The sequence below is a fragment of the Marmota marmota genome, unplaced genomic scaffold, assembly GCF_001458135.2.
Source record: "Marmota marmota marmota unplaced genomic scaffold, marMar, whole genome shotgun sequence".
In the NCBI taxonomy this organism is placed as follows: Eukaryota; Metazoa; Chordata; class Mammalia; order Rodentia; family Sciuridae; genus Marmota; species Marmota marmota.
Window position 1 is genome coordinate 32,335,333 of NW_026000249.1, and position 17,328 is coordinate 32,352,660.

A 17,328-nucleotide genomic window follows, 5' to 3' on the forward strand; every position below is an offset into this window, starting at 1 on the left:
CTTTTTTTTTTTTGTGTGTGTGTCAAGACGGGGGAAGCTTTTCACTGTCTCCTTTTCCTTCATGAGATCCATCAAGAATAATTCAGAAGTTTTTTTAGTGGACAGACTGGGTGATCTATTAGTCCTTTTTCTGTGAGTCTATGACAATGGAGGCCTGGGAATGAATATGTTAAGTTCCAAATAACCCCTTTGCCACAAATGAGAGGTGATAAGTCTCAATGGTTTTAACCCTAAACAAATTCCATTCAAAATCTTACTTGTTTCAACTCTCAGCAATTCCACGATTGGAGGGAGTAAGTGGGCTGTGGGGATACTTGCAACCATCCCATAATAGCTCTCCAGGTCTATCTCAAAACTTCTATGGGCAACAAACACAGCACAGTGACTGTGTTACAAGAGTCACTGGGAGTGAGGTCTCATGATTTCATAGTCACCATGTACCTCTGATGGGGCTCCAATCCTGAAGGCCATTCACTAGATGATGTGCTGGGAATATTGCCCCAAGTGGTCCTGGGGATGCACTTTTGGTTTCTTAGATTTCCTTTGCCCCAATAGTCATTTCATCTTTGATTCAACATTAGACGGGTGTGAAAATGATACAGCCACCAGTGACCTGTTTTTCTTTGTCAGCATCATTACAGTCATGCTGTTGTTTTAAAAAAACAAATGCAATATTTCTGAAGGGTCCTAACTTGGTAGCCTGAGAGAAATTAAAATATATATAGTATGAAAAGTAGCTGTGAATCCAATATAAAATTTTCATCTTCATTAAAACACTTTATCATAACCTGTTTTGTGCCAGAATGAGTCTAGTATGGTGTTATCTTCAGAGTGCAGAGACCTTGTCTTGTCACCCTTATGCCTTTCTAGTGCCTAGTATAGGTTCTGTAAATGCCCCTGAAGTGTTTTTGAGTTAAATTTAATTAATTTAAAAAAATTTAATTAATTTAAAAATTAATTTCCTATATTTTGATTGAATTACTAAAGTGCATTTTAGTTAATTTGTTTATTTCCCCGATTCTATTTAAAGAAATAATGGAGACATAGGAAATAAAATTTCCAACCTTCCTTGTTTAAACAAAGCTGTTGAACGCTCTACACTGCCATCTAGTGGGAGGAAAGGCTCCGGCGCCATGAAGTCCATTCCCGCAGGAGGGAGTAACAGGGTCTGTGTTTAGCACAAGGTCAAAAGCGGATCAGATCGTACTGGAGGGGATGGAAGGCGGGCACGATGGAGGATACGTGTTTTCCCCTCATTAGCCACGGACTGCCTAGGGTGGTTACCCCTTTGCGATTGGCATAATAGCGGAGGAAGCCTTCTTTGTGGTTTTGCAAACAAGCACATCATGAAAAACTCTTGAGTGGTTTTCTTGGCTGTGGTTCTATTTGTGAACTAGTAATTTAGGCTATGGGATATTCCCATCCGAACAATGCAGCTTTTAGAGGAGAAAAGTCCTGGTTTTATTAGCATAAGTGCTGCCCACATACGGACACATACCCTGCATTATTTCATCTCCTTCTTGATTCTTGGTCCTGCTGTCCTCCTTGGCAGTCCCTGATGTAGCTTACCCCATCTGCAGCTCAAGACAAAGTGCTCTTAAGACAAAGTTGCATTTGGAACCGCAGGAGGGGAGACCCAGACTCCCCCACTCAGCTGCTCATGAAGACTACTGGGCTTTTTTTTTTTTTAATCCTAGTTGACTTTATTCATAAACTGGACTGATAGTCAAAGTTCCAGGGCCCCTGAATCAGTCAGATGCTTCCTCCCTCTGATTTATTTTCATTTCTTTGATTTTTTTCTCTTCTTATCTCTGCCTTGTCAGTACTCTGAGAAAAGCTGGTTAGTTTCCTCCTCACAACAAATACCAAGACACACACACACACACACACACACATACGCACATGCAGATACACACAATTGATGGCTTTGGCCTAGATCCCTGTTGGAAAGTGGCTCTTAAGGAAATCAGAGAAAACCCACTTAAGTCAAGTGCCAACAGAATCCCAGGGGTTGTCCCGACTGGTTGGCTGAGCTGGCATTGGGCCATTTGGTGTAAGTTGAACGGTGAGGCACATCTCCCTACCATCTATCCTATAATGGTTAGTGCCTGAAACTCCCATATAAGTATAAAATACTTATACTCCAATATAAGTATAAACTGATCATGACTTCTATGACTTCCTAACCAGGAGTTAGGACTCATGTCTGATGGATTATCAGTAAAGTAAGGCAGAGCTGTTCAGACAAACCTGGGATAAATGGTTATGCAGAGATTTTTTAATATTCTAGCTGAGATAAAAACCAGAGGCTGCTTACTTGGAATACCACAGAGAAGAATTCTGAGGCCACATTTGGGCTTAGTAGGGGCTCAGTATCTGCAGGGGCTTGAATCCAGGATGCTCTATGAATACCAAAATCCACAGGCTCTCAAATTCTTCATCAAAATTATGTAGTGTTTGCATAGAACTTATAGGTTCATCCACCTGTATACTTTAAATCATTTCTAGATACATATAAGTATATGATAATGCAAATGCTATGCAAATAATTGTACTATATTGTTTAAGGAATAATGATAATGAAAATATGTGTTTAGAACAGACATGATTTTTTTCAGAATATTTTTGTTTTGTGGTTGGTTGAATTTGCATGTATGGAGCTCAGGGATATAGAGAGTCAACAGTATTAGGAAGATTTGAAATAGTCGTGGATGGACTGGTAGAAATACTGCAATATTGGCTCTCAAATGGAGAGAAATGCTATCAACTGTTAACATTTTGGCATTGATTGAATTATTTAGTTAGCTGCCTTCACGTGGCTCTAAGAGAATATAGTCACAGGATAGGCTAGTATGTTAAATGATGTTTTTTTCCTTTGCTGTTGAGCTAAAATTGACATAAAATTCATCAATTTAACCATTTTAAAATGTACAATTCAGTGGCTTTCAGTACATTCACAAGTTTGTGCAACTGTCACTACTGTATCCCAGAGCTTTTTAATCACTCTCTAAAGAAACCCTGTATCCATTAAACAGTCACTCTCAATTCTCTCCTTCTTTTAGGTACCAGTGATCACTAATCTGACTTTTTTTTTATCACTATGGATTTACCTGTTCTGGACATTTCCTAGAAATGGAATTGTGTGTGGCCTTTTGTACCTGGATCATTTTACTGAGCATGTTTTCAAGGTTCACTATGTTGCAGTATGTGTCAGTACCCCTTTCCTTTTAATGGTGGGATAATATTCCATTGTATTGATAAAAACATTTATCTATTCATCATTTGATAGACATTTGGATTGTTCCCACTTTTGGGTTATTATGGATAATGTTATTATGAGTATTCAGTTATGAGTTTTTGTTTGATCACTTGCTTTCAATTCTCTTGGGTAGATAGATGAAATTCCCCGCCAACACACACCTTTGGTGAAGACAGATCTATTCAAAACAGTCTAATGGGCGAATTTTGCTAAGAAGAAAAAAGCAAGAGTTTGGGTGTTGCCTGGATAAGAACTGGGAGTAGAAAAGACTGTAACAGAGCACTCTGGGAAGGCTGTGGAATCCTAAGGGAAAAAAGTCTGGGGAAAAAGGAGGGCAGGAGAAGGAAAAGATGGTGCCACAAAAAAAAAAAAAAAAAAAACAGATGGCGAGGGCTGTGGCTGTGGCTCAGTGGCAGAGTGCTTGCCTGGCACGTGTGAGGCACTAGGTTTGATCCTCAGTACCACACACACACACACACACACACACACACAAAAGCAAGTAAAATAACGTCATGCTATTCATCTACCACTACAAAAAAATTTTTTTTAAAAGACATGTTTAAAAAAAAACAGATGGGAAGGATCTTGAACTTGTTGAATAGATGAAGAAAGGAGTTTTTAAGAACTTATAAAATGGCTGCTGATTTTTTCTGTTTTTAATAAGGAAGGAGGAAATCTGATGGAGATAAAAAGATGCCTTAGGGGAGGGTCAAAGTAAACTAAAAATTGTTTTATAGTTTAGGTTGTCTTAACAGGGTGTTGTAAATGGATAATTTTGGGGCAGAAAGAAGGAAAACTTAAGATGGCAAAATAGGTAGAGCAAATTTTAATTAAAGAAAGGGGCTCACTTATTACAAGAATGGTGATATGCATTTTTATAGTGATGGACTTTTTCTAAAGCATTTTATATCATTATATTCATTAGGATGAATGAATGAGGCAGAGGAGGTACCATTTGTTGCCATTTGAGGAACAAAAAAAATCCAAGTGTCTAGCACAGCATCTGGTGATGGTAGGAATTCAGTCAGTATTTGTAAAATAAATGAAACAGAGTCATAGCAAGTCAAAGACTGTCAGAGCTGCCAGAGTCATGAGACCATCCACAAGTCTTCCTCCCTCCTCATTTTTTCAGAGTAGGAATGTTAGAGCAGAATGAGAAAGTCCTGGGCTTAAATCCAAGGTCCTATGGTCAGTGAATGAAGAACCCAAGTCAGTAGTCTTATCCTCTACCTCCATAACATCAACTACATTGTTTTGTGATGATTTGTACTCTTGTCTGTTTCCACCACTGAGCCATAAGCTCCTGGAGATAGAGTTTGTGTCTGATTCATCTTTGATTCCCCAAAATATAGCACAGTTGTTGAAACTTGTTGAATGGATGCACAGGAACCCAAAAGCTCTCTGTTCTTTCTTGTCTCTGCTCCTTCTCAATTCTGCCACAGGTTTTAGTGGCAGATGCAGGACTCAACCATAGGATTCCCTCTTCCTTTCTTTGCTATGAAGTATCAACATCTTGAGGAATTGTGCTCTTCAGTGTGGGACTTAGTAATATGGAAGAAGAAGAAGTGATGGGATTTTCAAGAGGTTTTTGAAATAATTCCTTGTCTACCTGTTTTGACCTTCCTGGGGACTTGTATTTGCTCCTAAGCCCATATTAGTTAAGGTGTCTCTGATTGGTATTAATTGTGGCCAGTCTGTGAATGGCATAGGTTGGGTACCCAGGCCAGTCCATAGGGCCTGTCTGCAGGGCAGAAAGAGAGGCATGGAGGGATTATATCTAGATTATTGATCATGTTATAGGCTTTGGAATCTGACCTCTGTCCTTTGATTCTGCTTCATGTTAAGTAGCCCCCATGAGGTTCTTCTACCTGAATTTCCAGTTCCTGTCTCCTATACCAACTCTATGCTGAATCCTATCACCATCCCCTTGGACTGGGGACAGCTTGACATCCTTTGGTTTGTTCTCTCCCACCCCAGTGCCAGTAAATTCATACAGTGCAGACTGCAAAAGGACCCCATTGGAAAGCTCAGTTCTATTTGTGTCAAATGATGGCCCTAATACCAGCAACCTGACTCCTCCTTATTTCAAAACAGTTTCCACAAGTATTAGTCAGGGTTCTCCAGAGAAACAGAACCAATGATGTGTGTGTGTGTGTGTGTGTGTGTGTGTGTGTGTATGAAAGTGGCTCCCATGATTATAGACACTGAAAAGTCCTAAGAGCTGAAGTTAACAAGCTAAGGACCCAGGAGAGCTGTTGGTGTAGTTTCAGTTCAAAGGCTACCAGGCTTGAGGCCCAGGAAGAGCCTATGTTTTAGTTCAAATCTGCAGGCAGGAGAAAAACAATGTCCCTGTTTAAATGCAGTCAGTTAGGCAGTAGGGATTCCCACTTATTTGGGAGAGGGCCAGCCATTTTGTCCTATCTGGCTTCAGAAGAGGCCCACCCATATTAGGGAGGACAACCTACAGCCTGTTTTATCCAGTCTGCTGATTCCAATGCAGATCCCATCCCAAAACACCTTCACAGAAATGCTCAGAACACTGTTTGACTGAATATCTGGGCATCCCATATCCCAATCAAGTTAACACATAAAATTAAGCATTATGCCACAAAACTTAAGAGCAAAGCCAGGTGGTTTTATTACATGGATGAAATATCCAGGAGCCAGTGAATATTCTTTGCTCCTTGTCCTTCATCTTGAAAAAGGCAAAGAAGGATCTGCTAGTTCTCAGAATTCACCCAGGTAGTCTTAGGTGGCCATGTAAAAAACTTAGTGGCCCAGGGAGAGTGGGAAGCATTCTTAGCATCGCCATGAGAAGGTCAGTTCAAGTCCTCCAGCCTTGTGACCCATTTTAAATCCTCCAGCCTTGTGATGGCAGGGAGGTTGGAGTGAGCCTCTTCTTTCCATCTTTGATGGAGGTAAGCCACTTCTCAATCCTTGGAGGTGGCATCTTCTGCCCAAAGGGGGCTCAGCTTGTTGTGTGTGAAGGTCCATGGGTATGTCAGTTTGAACAAAGAAGGATGATACTTAAGGTGATAGTGCAGGAAGGAACCAATATAGGACATGATGGCACCAGCAACATGTTGAAGTTCGCAGGGCAGCATACTTGTGGGAGTGGGTGGGGATCTCTCAAAGGGGAAAAGGGTGTTGCATTATCAGAATTTGCTCCTGTGATGATAGAGGTTTGCTTCTTCTTTACAAGAAGAAATACAAGAGGAGGTTGGTTTTCAAAATGCACTCTCTGATTGTGAAAGATGAGACATGCAGGAGCTTCTACAGGTGAATGCTCATCTAGCCTGGGGGATGCTGGAGGCTCTCAGAGGATAGTTGCAGGTGAGTTAAACCCTGCTGGAGGGGGAGAGGTGGTGCTATAGTTTGGATCTGGAATGTCCCAAAGGCTTATGTGTTGAATATTTGATCCCTAGCTGATAGTGTTATTGGAGGTGGACCTTAGGTAGAAAAGGTGGGTGATTTGGGGTGTGCTCTGGAAGGGAATGTCTTGTCCCTGTCCCATCCTTTTACCTCTCTCTTTTTCTCTCTCTCCCTCCTGCCTTCCTAGCCACCATGAAGTGAGCCCATCTGCTCTGTCACATGCTCCTCACCATGACATTTTGCCTCACCCTGGACCCATAGTGATGGGGTCAAGTAACTATGGACTGAAACCTCTGAAATAATGAACCCAAATAAATCTTTCATCATTTAAGCTGTTTTTCTCACGGTGATGGAAAGCTGATAAGAGTCATCCTGTCAGATGTTTAGACCAGAGGTGGCAGCTAGGAACTGTTTCTCAAATAATCACTGAAGGCCATTTCAAAGAGAATGGTGCATGACAATGGGATAAGAGACTTACAAGTAAATCATGTTTTGTATCTGTCTTGTCACAAGCCAGGAACAGGGTTTTGTTGCACTTTACAAAGATCACAACTTTTCCTTTTTTTTTCAGGCTGAGATGTGAGGTGGGAATGGATTTCGCTTTTTCTCTGCCTCAGTTTCCCCAACCCATCCTGTCCATGGTCTACACACTCACCTGCACCAAGTCTGGTGTGAGGCGCTTGGCTTGCAGCCATTTCTGGAATCTCCCTGTTTTCCTCAAGACACGCTCAATGCTGCAGGTCTTTGGAGCTGATGCTGACACACAGATTCTCCTGTCTGAGATCTCATTTTGGTATTTGCTGGCCAGCCTCAAGATCTCCACAGGGCGCCAGGTTTTGGAATCATCTGAGTAATTTGCAGAGTAAGAAGGCAAGTCACCAGGAGGCAGTCCAAGGTGGGAAGCCCGCATGTTGTCAAACCTGTCAGAAGAATAGTCTTTTTAGGATTGGCCTGTGAACTAGAGGCTAGTGGAACCAAAGACAGAGAGACTGGGGACAACAGCCTGTCTGATCCATTTCTCTTCCTTAGATTAAGTGTTCCAAATTCTTTCAATGAGAAGACTACTTCTATTTCCTCAAACTTAGGGAAGCGTATATGTTATTGTCAGTAAAAGGTTAGGAAGGTATGGGTCAGACAGAATATCTTCCTCAATTCACTGGTACAATAACTAGCTATGGTCCTCTGAAGATCTAATCCATGTAAAGATAGTAGTTTTACATGTGCTAACACTTTTGATATTCCTCACACTCCATCCCCACTTTATAGATGCAGAAACTGAGGGTCATGGAGTTTAAGTATTTTTGTTGAAGGTAGACAATATGTTGCCAAGCCGTGATGCAAACTCTGGGCTATTCATCAGCAAACTATTATGCTTACCCCTCCCCATACTCATTGCTCAATACACCACCCTCTGACCAGTGCCTGGGTCTTGGAACGATAGTTCTTGAAGAGGTTCTTGGGTCTGCTCTAGGGAAACCACTGATCCTCCATATCCAACCCCAAGGAGCTCATCAATTTTGCTTTTTTCCCCATGGGTTTAAGTAATTAGCACCAACCAAGACTTAGGCAACTTTGGCTACTAAATATTAGGTCACCAAATTGGAAGCTATTAGGCCTCCAGGAGGTATGAAATTATGCAATGGTATGGTCATTCTTTAATCCTCCTCAGGGGAGAGGCACAGGCTTATTATCATCTACTGATTTCCTAGGCCCAACATTTACCCTTTTCTCCATAATCATTTCTCCAGCTGTGTGCTGACATTTCCATCAGGGAAGAATGTTAAATCTCCTTTTGATTTATGTATGAAAAATCACTCAGAAAAAGTTTACCTTCATTATTATTAATAACTGAGGGTCATACTTCAAGTGAAAAGCAGGTTATGTATTATGTATTTAACTTAAATGAAAATCTTTAAATTCTTATTATTGGGCATTATTGGATATCCCTATGATAATGAGTTTTAGATAATGTATTTTGGAAGAATTGGCATTTCAGTGAACCCCAAACCCTAGATTATTTTATTTTCTCACTTATATGATGCAGCATTATCCTAAGAGACTACTGTTTTGATGGTGAAGAAAGCCAAACAAAAACTCCCAAAGGCAAGGAAGTCAGGAGATTTGTCCAGGGAGCTGGAGAGCCCAGGACTCTGTGTCCCTGAGGATTACAGTTGAGCTGTAGGCCTCTCTCATTTGGAATGGTGCTCCAACAGAACGTGTCAGTAATGCAACAATGCAAATTGCAGTGGAAGTAGACATCAATAATTCTATTCAAGCTGAGCATGGTGGTACACTCCTGTAATCCCAGTGGCTCAAGTGGCTGAGGCAAGTGGGTTGCAAGTTCAAAGCCAACCTCAGTCAGGATATGTAAAGAACTCAAAAAACTTAACACCAAAAAACCAAACAACCCAATCAATAAATGGGCCAAGCAGCTGAACAGACACTTTTCAGAAGAAGATATACAAATATATGAAAAATATATGAAAAAATGTTCAATATCTCTAGTAATACAGAAATGCAAATCAAAACTACTCTAAGATTTCATCTCACTCCAGTCATAATGGCAGTTATCAAGAATACAGACAACCATAAGTGTTAGAGAGGATGTGAGGGAAAAGACACACTCATACATTGCTGGTGGGACTGCAAATTGGTGCAGCCAATCTGGAAAGCATATGGAGATTCCTTGGAAAACTGGGAATGGAACCACCATTTGACCCAGGTATCCCACTCTTTGGTCTATACCCAAAGGACTTAAAATCATCATACCACAGTGATGCAGCCACATCAATGTTTATAGCAGCTCAATTCACAATAGCCAAACTGTGGAACCAACCTAGATGCCCTTCAGTAGATGAATGAAAAAAGAAACTGTGGTATATATACACAATGGAATATTACTCAGCATTAAAAGAGGATAAAATTATGGCATTTGCAGGTAAATGGTTGGAATTAGAGAATATCATGCTAAGTGAAGTAAGTCCATCCTCTAAAACCAAAGGCGGAATGTTTTCTCTGATAAGTGGATGCTAGTCCATAATGGGGGGGGGCATGGGATGAGTAGTGGAATTTTGGATTGGCCAAAGGGGAGGGAACAGGCATGAAGATAGAAAAGAAGGTGGAATCAGACGGACATCATTACCCTAGGTATGTGTATGATTGCATGAATGGTGTAACCCTACTTTGTGTACAACCAGAGAAGTGAAAAACTGTGCTCCCTTTGTGTACAATGAATAAAAAAAAAAGCCAACCTCAGCAACTTAGTGAGGTCCTAAACAACTTAGTGAGATTCTGACTCTAAATAAAAAATAAATAAATAAAAGGGGTTCGGGATATGGCTCAGTGTTTAGGCACACCTGGGTTCAATTTCTAGTACCAAAAAAATCTATTCAAGAGCATTACCACAAAGATATTTTGAAAAGACAAAACATTGTAAACTTGTAATGAGTTGATTTTACTGGAAGGTTCAGGACAACCTTGGGAAATGATCATCCCCTCCAGGAGAATCAGGGCCCAGAGGCAGGGCTATTGGCCTGTTTCCTGCTGCTTTTCTTGTTTGAAACTTGCAAAAGTCCTGGGACTAAGGATTTACAATTCAGTGGCTCTTTTAGATAATGTTGACATATCCGAGGAAAAACCTAAATAAGCCCTCTATTTTCACTTGCTTAGTTGACTTAAAAAAATCACTGGTTTTGGAGGTCACACAGCTGGGCAATGCATTCTTAGTATCTCACTAGCTTTGTTGTAGATAACATCTCTGACATGTGGCTTATGATGATAACAGTTACCTAGGTTACTTTTCAGGGATATGAAGGCCACTTCTGCTGAAAACATTGACTCTTCACTTGGCCCTGCAGACATCAAATGGGTAACTGGAATGGGAGGAAAAGGCTTGGCAACTCTGCCTTCATATTGTGTCTATCTTCTTTGCTGCCTTAACCTTGGGTCGGATTCTACTCAGATGTGTTGATGACTTGAGAAATATTTTGTCCAGAACTATAATCCAGGGTTAACCTAGCCTGGACTTGCTTAGTCTCCCTTCAAGGCTAAAGATACCTAACAATCTCCATGACCAGAAACACCAGATCATGAAAGGAATGAAAAAAGGAGGCAGTCCAGTTTCTGGAAGATTTCTGCCTATTCCCAGAAAGAACATGACTATTCCTCCCCTTTATTAATCTCTCTCCCTCCCTCATTATTCTCATTCTATATTTATAACCCTTCAATTCCCTGGAGTTGAGAAGATGTTTTGTGAGCAGAGCTCCCTCTTCTCCATCTTTTGACCAGCAAATAAGGCTCTTTCTTCTCTTGACACTCTGTCTCTTGAGTCATTGACTTTATTAAGCAGCAACAGAATTGGACTTTTTCAGTCACAATAATAGTAACACACCCTTATGAGACACAAGCATCCCAGTGGCAGAGGGAGGCAGATCTCAGGGCTCCTGTTCATCCAGTTGGGTGATTTCCTGCCTGCCCTGTGGGACTAGATCACCTTCAATAAATGCCTGTGCAAGGTCAGCAATGGCTCAGGTCACTCGGTGAGGATGAAGTGAGACAAACTAACAGGTTCCCAGGCCTCACTTCTCCCTTATTCAAAATAGTAATACATTTATTGCATCAAGTGAGAAAAATGTATATTCTTACAATATTGAGCACCTACTTTATTGAATAGAAGAACTCAAGTGAGAAAACAGGTCTTTCTTTTTGGTCACTACAATATTAATATCCTGGAATTTGGAAAACCTCAAAACTGTGACAGCTTTCCAATCTTCCCTCTGCAATGAGATCATGGGCATGATTGAGGTGGCTTGCCAGGTTCCTCGTTGTGTTAAAAGTTTGACAAGCAGGATCATAGCTTCTCAGAGCTGGAAGGAAGCAGAAAGGTCAATCTCTCAAGCTTCTCCACATGGAGAAGAGGATGGGTGTGTAGGGGAAGGAGATGGCATTGGAATTAGAATGAGATGCCCTCTTCCTTCATATGTAGACATGCCTTTCTAAACATTTCTTGCCTCTTTTCTCTCTTCTTCATCCTACAGCTTTTCACCACACATTTAAACCATCCAGCATCTTCCCAAAACTCTCAGGATAGTCATAGTATAGTTGATAATTCTCTTTTTAGTCCTATTATCTATTGTTTCCTTTACAGGCTTGCTTTGATCTTATCAAACAATGGCAACCCTTGGGAAAACCACATTCTTTTTTAAAAAATATATTTTAGCTTTAGATGAAAACAATAATTTTATTTAATTAATTAATTTATTTATATGTGGTGCTGAGAATGGAACCCAGTGCCTCATACATGATAGGCAAGTGCTCTACCACTGAGCCACAACACCAGTCCAAGCACATTCTTTTGGGCCTTCTAAATCTTTCTAAACTACTGCCACTAAAAGTACCCACCCTCATACACAGTACTGATCAACTTGATCCTGATAGATCCTCCTCGTTGATGGAATCACTCAGGGGTTCACATAATCGTATTTTCAGTAGGAAATGTATGCCAACTAGGCTTACTCAATTTCCTAGCTTTCCTCAACTTTTAAGTCAGGAGGTAAAAGTCAACATGGAATGCATGAGAAAATGGGTATAGGAAACATTCAAACTTTCAAAGATTGATGGTTCAGTATATGAATCCTCTCATTTGTCACTAGAATTTTTGCCAAATATAAATGAAACAAGGAAAGGTGTTATTCAACTACCAGTCATAGGTCTTCAGCATACCTAGCTGAATTTGGAAGCCCATCTATCATTTGATCATCTTCCAGTCCTTCGTGAGGAGCAGGGCTACAATGCTCATGCTGGTCTAGCTAGAACATTGCAGCCAAATATCTGAGAGTTTGGGATGGGTTTTCTCTTGAGGTTATGGTAATCATTTTTTTAAAATGGAGAAATGTTTGGAGATCAACAAGATTAAAACGAACAAACATATCATTAGAAAGAAAGGCAAAGAGGAGGCTGAGAATGTAGTTCAGTGGTAGAGCTTGTGCTTAGCATGTGCAAGGCCCTGGCTTTGATTCCCAGTGTAAGAGAATGAAAGAGAGATTGCAAGAGACAGGCAAAGGGTATGAATTTATAGATAATTTAGCAAAGAAGAAACACAAATGGTCAATAAACCTGAAGAAAAATCTCAACTCAGAAGAAATGAAAACAAAAATAAATAGTGCTGGCCACAGTGGTACATGTCTGTAATCCCAGCAGCTCAGGAGCCTGAGGCGAGTTCAAAGCCAGCCTCAGCAACTTAGCAAGGTCCTAAGCAACTCAGAGAGACCCTGTCTCTAAATAAAATATAGCAAGGGCTGGGGATGTGGCTCAGTGGTTAAGTGCCCCTGGGTTCAATCTTTGGTACAAAAAAAAAAAGTAATATTAAATACTTGTGAGTGTGTAAGAAATGGGCTCTTTATGTAGAAGTCTCCATTTATGTATATACACACATAAATACATATGCCATTTGTATAATACAATAATAATATAATATATTAAATAATCTATAGTATATTAATATACTGTATTTTATATTACATATTATACATAATATATATCTCCTAAAAATTTACCAAATTTTTTGATCCAGAAATCCTACTTTTAAGAGTTTTTCACATGGAATGAATTGAGAATGCACACACAATTTCACCACAGGAATGTTCAATGTAACAATGCATATAATACTGAAAATTAAAAAATCCTAGTTGTCTCATGATAGTGAATTAGCTAAGTAAATTATAGTTAGTTGATGTAATTAACTATTGTAAAACCATTAGAAGTCAAAATTGTGAAGGAAAATATTTAATCATGTAGAAAGGTGTTTCTCATACATGGTTAAATAAAAGTTCCCTCAAAGAGTTATACATAACATGATCATAGTTTTGTTGCAAACATTTCCTGATTCATACTTAGAAAAAGGTACTGATATACAACAAACTTTTTACTCTAAGGGGCCATCTCTTGAGAGAGGAATTATATGTGATTTTTATTTTGTATTTTCCTTAATCAATAGTTACAATAAATATTCTAAAGTAAACAGATGCTACTTTTACAACCAGAAAAAAAATTTACAATGTAGAGAGGAGGACTATAAACAAATTCACATTCTCAGATCCACTCACTTCCTTTTTTCTGCCTCACTGAGGTTGAAGTATGGAGAACTATAACCCCAAACCTGCCCTGTCTGATGTTTTCCTGCATGTATCTGCACACTTCCCTTTTAGGAGCACATGGAAAATGAATTCTAAGGGAGGTGAAGTAATATCCTGAACTCTATGAACACAAACCCATTTAGGAACATGCCTTCTGAATTAGGCTAGTACTTGCCTGGTGAGAAAATCTCATTTATTGTCACTTGATGAATAAGGAGGATGGGAACCTAGAGCTCATCTTAAGTTGAATCCCTTAATTTTATACTCTCTTCTATCTTAGAATATATCCATATTCTCATTGCCCTTTTTCTCCAAAGAATCAGCACCATTTCACCCGAATTCTTGTTCTTTTTCATCCCATTTCCTACATAGAAAACCTTGAGCTTATGTTCAGTATCTCCATCTTTATTTCACATGGAGTTGGTTAAAATATGACTCTAGCTGAATTGACTCATATTTCTCAAACTGCCCTCATATGTCTTGATGACTTCTCTTTTGGACTATGTGAACTCGTCTCAGAGCTCCTGCCAGTAACCCCAGTCTATCCTACATGCTGCTTTCCATGAGATCTTCCCCAAACACAAATCTCATTTTCCCTTCACTAGTGCCAGCTACAGAGTTGCCCCAGTTGTGGCTCTTTCAATTTTCAATATTTGAACATGTCTTAAAAAAAGGTTTAATAGGAAACCTTCACATGAACTTCCTAAAATATCTGTGGTCTCTCAAAAGAAGTCAAATATTTTTGATCAGTAGTTTTTCATTATATCTGTTTAGTGATTTAATTGATTAATCAAATATGTTTTTGGTTAATACAGGTTGGTAATAAAATTATTGTTTATGCCTTTAGTTTGGTCACTGAATCTTATGAGTATAAAGTAGGGCCTTGGGGGAGGGTAGAGGAAAAGGGGTATATTTCAAGGGTCTTTGGTACTGAAAAGGTTGGGAACCACTAACCCCCAGGTTAAAGTTTCAGTTCCTTTGTATGTCATTCAAGTCCCGTGCCCCATCCAACCTCCTGTCTGCCAAACCTCCATATAGGTTTTGTGCTCCAAAGAAGGTTCTTAAGAACCTCTAACCCCTTCCCACCTTCTGGTCCTCTTCTTGATCTGCTTCTTCTGCCTTCTGCCTTTCCCCTCCCAGGAAATTTCAGCTCAGTTTTAAAGATGTTGCTCAAAATCCCCCACCCCCAGAACTACTTTCACAGTCTCCATTTTGAATTAACGTCCCCTCCCTGAACCTCCTGGAGGACTCCTGAAAGTTCTCTATACTGGCCTGCATCATACCACATCTTATAATTATCTGTAACATGGCTCCCTTTTCCTGACCCAATAGAGTGCAGGGACCACTTATAGTGGCAGTTACCATAGCACCTGCTAGATCTTGCTTTGGTACCTGGGCACTGACTGTGTTAATAGGCTCAAATTCCAGATACCATTCTTTGGTGAGAGCCAAAAATGTATCACACACACACAAAAAAAACCAATTTTACTCTCATCAAGACAACACCTCAAAAGAGGAAACTGGCTCTAAAACTTTGGAACAAATTGTCCAGGCTTGAATCCCAGATCTGCCACTTATTAGATGGTACCCTTGAGCAAGTCACTTAATCTTGCTGTCTCAGTTCACTATCTGAACAATGGGTGCAAATCACTAACATCCAGGGTGGTTTAAAATGTCTGCCACATAGTAGGTTTTCTATGAATTTTATTCCCCCCACTATGAGAAATAAATTTGTTGAACTCAATAGCCCCAGGCTATTCCATTCATAGAAAAGGGAACTTTAAGCTTTTAATTTAAAAGGAACTTTTGGGATGAGCATTCCTGGCTGCTATTTGGCTTCAGCCCTTGCTCTCCTACCCATCTCAACTTCGAACAATCACCACTATCATTAAATGGCTTGATTTTAGCTCCCACCCATAAATCACATCCCAGTTCATATTCAACAAAGTCCTGGCCATCTTTACATGAAGGGAACAGAATTTTTCCCCTTAGAGTTATTTGGTTGAGATTCTGACCTTATTTCTTCTTTAAAGAACTTCTTGCAAATAGATGTTCCGATGCAGGCATTGCATTTATCAAGACCGAGGAATGTCCTTCCCAAATTGTAGCTGGTTCGGACTCGGGGCACCGGAGAAGGAGGGAGAGAAGCTGGTGAGGAGAAAGAATAGCTCAGGGCTGAGATCCACAAGAGCAGCAGGGCCAGCCAGCCCAGACGGAGAGCGGCAGCCTCGGGCCCTGGCCGGAGTTCCATCCTGGGCTCTGGGCTGTGCCTGCAGCCTCAGCTGCCCACTCTGGGCTGTACAGAGGCAAGGCTTGGCCAGAGAGGAAGCTGTCAGAGGCAGCTGGTTTCAGGGTGCTGACCCCATCCTGGCCTCCCAGGTTTGTGTTTGAGGATGCTGAGGAGCATGGGGCTAATGAGGCTGGGGAGAGGGTGAGGAAGTCCATGGAGGATGCTGATAACATGTTTCCAGAGCTACTCTTCCTCTGCCTGTGGTGGCTGCCTCAGCCTAGGGAGGGGCTCACTGGCAGATTTCGGGAAGGACAATGGTCACAGTTTCCCCGTGTGGTCCTTTCGACAAACACAGGATATCCCAGCTGGGCAGGAAAGGTTAATGCAGGATGTCTGTCCGACCTAGGTTCCACCTGGGAGTTTCAAAGAATCCTGATGGCCCCCGCCCTCTACTGCTTTAAATCTGGTTACATCTGCCCCTAAGGATTACACACACACACACACACACACACACACACACACACATCAATTTTTGTTCTCTTCTGTACAGGACAATCTGTCCTTTCCTTTAACCAGTCATATTTTCCCTACCTTTACTATATTTAGCTGTGAAATAACTAGAGGTTAATTTGCTGGCCATAAAGTGGCACTTTTAAACTGATAGGAAAGGTCAAGGCTTTTTGCTGCTTAGGAAATGGAAAAACCTTAGCTTAGTCCATTTTCTCTTGCTGACGTAAGAATAATAGTGGGGAATAGAATCTCATGGCCTCTATAGGCTGATGAGGGAAGTGTCAGAAAGAGCCCCCTGCCTACACCCACCTGCGCTGGTCCCTCTTCCCGAAGCCTGAAAGCCCCTCTTTACTTTGCCACCCTGCCTCACTTCTCAGCACCTGGCCTGACTTGGGAAGATTGAACTGCCCTGGGATTGCCTTCCTCTGGATACCAAGATAAGGTTCACAGCATGGAGTAGATGAGAGAGCTAATTTGGAACCAGAGTGAGCCTACAAGCACTAAATTAGGGAAGGTAGGTTGCCTGACCTCCTGCTAGGGGTTGCAGCTTGATTACCTGGTCAGTTTAAGAACATAAGAGAGTGCACAGAAAGATGGGGCCCAGAAAGGTGAAAAGGGAGGTGACAGGGGATGAGAATGGCCTCAAGAGAAGTGATGAGATTTTCTAAACATCAGTGGGAAGAACAGGATAAAAGCAGTTCTCTGTGATTAAAAATATGCTTATTAGCCATCTGTGTACCCTCTTTGGCAAAATGTCTGGTCAGATTATTATTATTATTTCTGTGTGTTGCTAGGGATTGAACGCAGGACTTCATCCTACATGC

The 17,328-nt window shown here is 40.8% G+C and overlaps 1 protein-coding gene across 1 annotated transcript in view; it reads right to left on the reverse strand.

Annotated features, from left to right (window-relative positions):
• Dipk2b (divergent protein kinase domain 2B) overlaps window positions 1–16,210 on the reverse strand; it is a 39,903-nt gene extending 23,693 nt beyond the window's left edge. Inside the window, exons 1-2 of the mRNA XM_015488127.2 lie at window positions 15,780–16,210; window positions 7,287–7,551 (exon numbers count right to left, since the gene is read on the reverse strand). Coding sequence (XP_015343613.1) covers window positions 7,287–7,551; window positions 15,780–16,015 — 501 coding nt within the window. The 5' untranslated portion in view covers window positions 16,016–16,210. The remainder of the gene's footprint in view (window positions 1–7,286; window positions 7,552–15,779) is intronic.
• Window positions 16,211–17,328: the final 1,118 nt, after the last annotated feature.